The sequence below is a fragment of the Parasteatoda tepidariorum genome, chromosome 1, assembly GCF_043381705.1.
Source record: "Parasteatoda tepidariorum isolate YZ-2023 chromosome 1, CAS_Ptep_4.0, whole genome shotgun sequence".
NCBI lineage: Eukaryota > Metazoa > Arthropoda > Arachnida > Araneae > Theridiidae > Parasteatoda > Parasteatoda tepidariorum.
Window position 1 is genome coordinate 4,962,866 of NC_092204.1, and position 2,915 is coordinate 4,965,780.

Here is a 2,915-nt window from a genome sequence, read left to right on the forward strand (position 1 = left end):
GCCTATCAATTAAAACGTATTAGCGTTTTATATAATATAGATTAGCCATATGATGCTCACTACGTGCTCTTGCGCGCCGAATCCAATCAATTAAAAATGAAAACTTTTGCCAACGCGAGAAAAGAAATATCATCGGTTTTATTGATACATACGTGCGTATTAGCGTTTTATATAATATAGATTGCATAGTGAAACACGTATGCATAATTTTTGATTAATTTTCTCCTAATTCTTGGTCCCGCAGTGGACTGATCGTAAAGAAACGGTTGCCAGTAGAACGCCGAAGTCAAGCATCACTGGATGCAGTCAAAAAGTGGGTGGGTGACCACTTTGATCAGCCTGAGTAGGGACTGAGGGTGAGTGGTATCGGTCCTCGTTAAACTGTTCTATAGTAAAGTGCTGGACTTCACGCACTGCTCCTCTAACTACCAAAGCAGGGGAGCCATCCCCTCTCCAGAGGATCAAAATTGCGATGGCATGTCTTCGGATCATCCTCAGGGATGTTTCAAAGACAGTCGCCTATAGCCGATTGTACAGCTGTAGTACGACGTAAAATAAAATAGCTCTCCTAATTCTTCAATTTCTGTAATTGTTTTTTTAAGTTTCCATTTTTATTTGTGAGGTAAACGATTTTACTTCTCCCAATAACAAATATAAAAAAAATTTAAAGGAAGGAAAATAAATCTATGTGATTTACTTACAGCTTTATTAAAGGATTTAATAATCGTATTAGTTTTCATTTCAAAAATAATTTAATGAGCGATTAAGCAGAGTTTTTTTTAAGTAAGTTCTTTAATCAAAAAGAAACTCTTTTTAGTGATTTAATTGGTTAATTATTGAATTAATCATATTGAAGCTACTATCGACAAAAAATAGTTTTAGATTGTAGTCTAAATTATAATGTTAGAAAAAAGTTAGGAAAAAAATTCATGGTCTTCTTAATAAATAGAGATAGACTTTTTTTGTTGTTGTTGTTGAAATTCAGCGATTGAGAGTTTGTCTTTTAATTGAAGTGCAGTTTTCTTAGCATGAAATCATAAACTCATACCATTTATAAATTTAGCAACAGGGAATGAATTCAAGCATCAATTTAGCGAATAGAAAATTTATACTGAAGCGTAGAGAATGAAAGTAAAAGTAGCATAACTGTGGTTCTAAATTAAACTAAACTCAGTGGCGTGACAGCCCATTGAGGGCCAAGGTCTACTGTGTCCATCTCAGTTTTATTGACCTTTGGGCTCTGGGTGCAATAGTAAATATTCCGAAGCATGCTTGATACTCATTTTATCGACCTCCTGAAAGAATGAAAGGTTGAGTCAACCTTGCCCGGCCAGAGGATCCAACCAAGGACCTGCGACACGATTGCGCGAAGCGTTACCACTCAACCACCTGGCGTAAGTGAGTTGACCTAATTCATAGTATGCTTTATCACTGTATTATTGAGTCTGCAGTTTTATCGTTTGAATCCTTTGACAAATAGCTTTAACTATCTCACTTTGAATCAAAATTATTCATTTTTAACAATTGCTGCACTAATTCGTGAAAATGTAATCAATCATTCATGGTAAGAGTCTGAACTGAGACATCTGACATCAACGTTAAATAGTCAAGTAGTAGTAGTACTGTACTTACGTCGCACTAGAGGTGCGCAATGGGCTATTGGTGATGGTCTGCAAAACATCCCTGGGGATGGACCAAAGACATGCCATCACAATTTTGATTCTCTGCCAAGGGGATGGCTCACCCGCTTCCTTAAACCCGTACGAAGTCAGTTTAACGAGGTCCTATACCGCATACCCTGGGTCCCTTCGCTGACTGATCAAAGTATCAAAGTGGTTCTCCACCCACACACTGACCACTGCTAGTATTACTTGTCTTCGGTGTTCTACCAGGAACCGTGTTTTACTATCAGCGACGTGAAATATTGATTAATAATAAGTAGGACTGACACCCGGTGGCTGAGTAGTAGCGTTTCGCACTCTCGTGCCACAGGTTCTTGGTTCAATCCCCAGGCCGGGCAAGCTTGACTCTGCCTTTCATCCCTTCAAGGGGTCTATAAAATGCGTACCAAGTATACTTGGAGACTAAACACTGGGGATTCCGCTTTCGGCTGACCACCCAACCGGAACAACTGCGCTTTCACCCCAAGGTCAAGAAAGCTGAGATGGGCACAGTAAGCCTTGGTCTCCTTTATGGGCTGTCGTGCCACTGAGTTTAGTATAATAATTTGGACTTCCTCTTAAATATAGAGATGCAAACATAAACGGTCAGTTCGTCCATATGCTAATGCCTTCTTTACGAACTTTGCATTCAGACATTTTTTTATATAAAATTTGCCGCTTATTGTTTCTAAAATGTGATGATCAAACTCTTTTGACAGGAGTGCTTACAACTACATTGGCTGGCGTTTCTATTCTGCATTTGAGAAACACATCGTACCTGAGTTCAGCCACCACCTCCAAAACAGCAACAGCCTCAGGTGGATGGACTGCATCGCATTGATCGAGCAGTACGCCTCACAGCCACTCACGGAAGCACTGACCAGGCACTTTATCCCCCACTCAACCCTACAGGAGGTATCTAATCTCTATGACCACAATGTGGTCTTTTTTTTTGCATGGATTTTTAAATACATTTATTAAAAGTTGTTAAGGTGGAAACTTGTATTTAATTTTTCTTAAAAGTGAGGGATAACTCCCTATCCCAGGTATGCGTTATTCTTGCATCCCTTCTGACACAAACAATTTTGAGTAGGGGAGAGTGGGGTCAATTGTAACAGGGTACGATTGTAACAGAGCAAAAATTTCGAGTGTCGGGTTATAGATTTGGTTCCAAGGTGGCGCACAAGGTGTATTTAATAAATCTACATGTACACCCCTGCTGGCAACCATTTTTATGTACTTTTGAAAGAGTTA

At 39.2% G+C, this 2,915-nt stretch overlaps 1 protein-coding gene across 1 annotated transcript in view; it reads left to right on the forward strand.

Annotated features, from left to right (window-relative positions):
* Positions 1–2,915, forward strand: part of LOC107443949 (neprilysin-2) — a gene marked incomplete at both ends in the record, with an annotated part of 45,559 nt that overhangs the window by 26,448 nt on the left and 16,196 nt on the right. Inside the window, 1 exon segment of the mRNA XM_043055132.2 lies at positions 2,381–2,576. Coding sequence (XP_042911066.2) covers positions 2,381–2,576 — 196 coding nt within the window.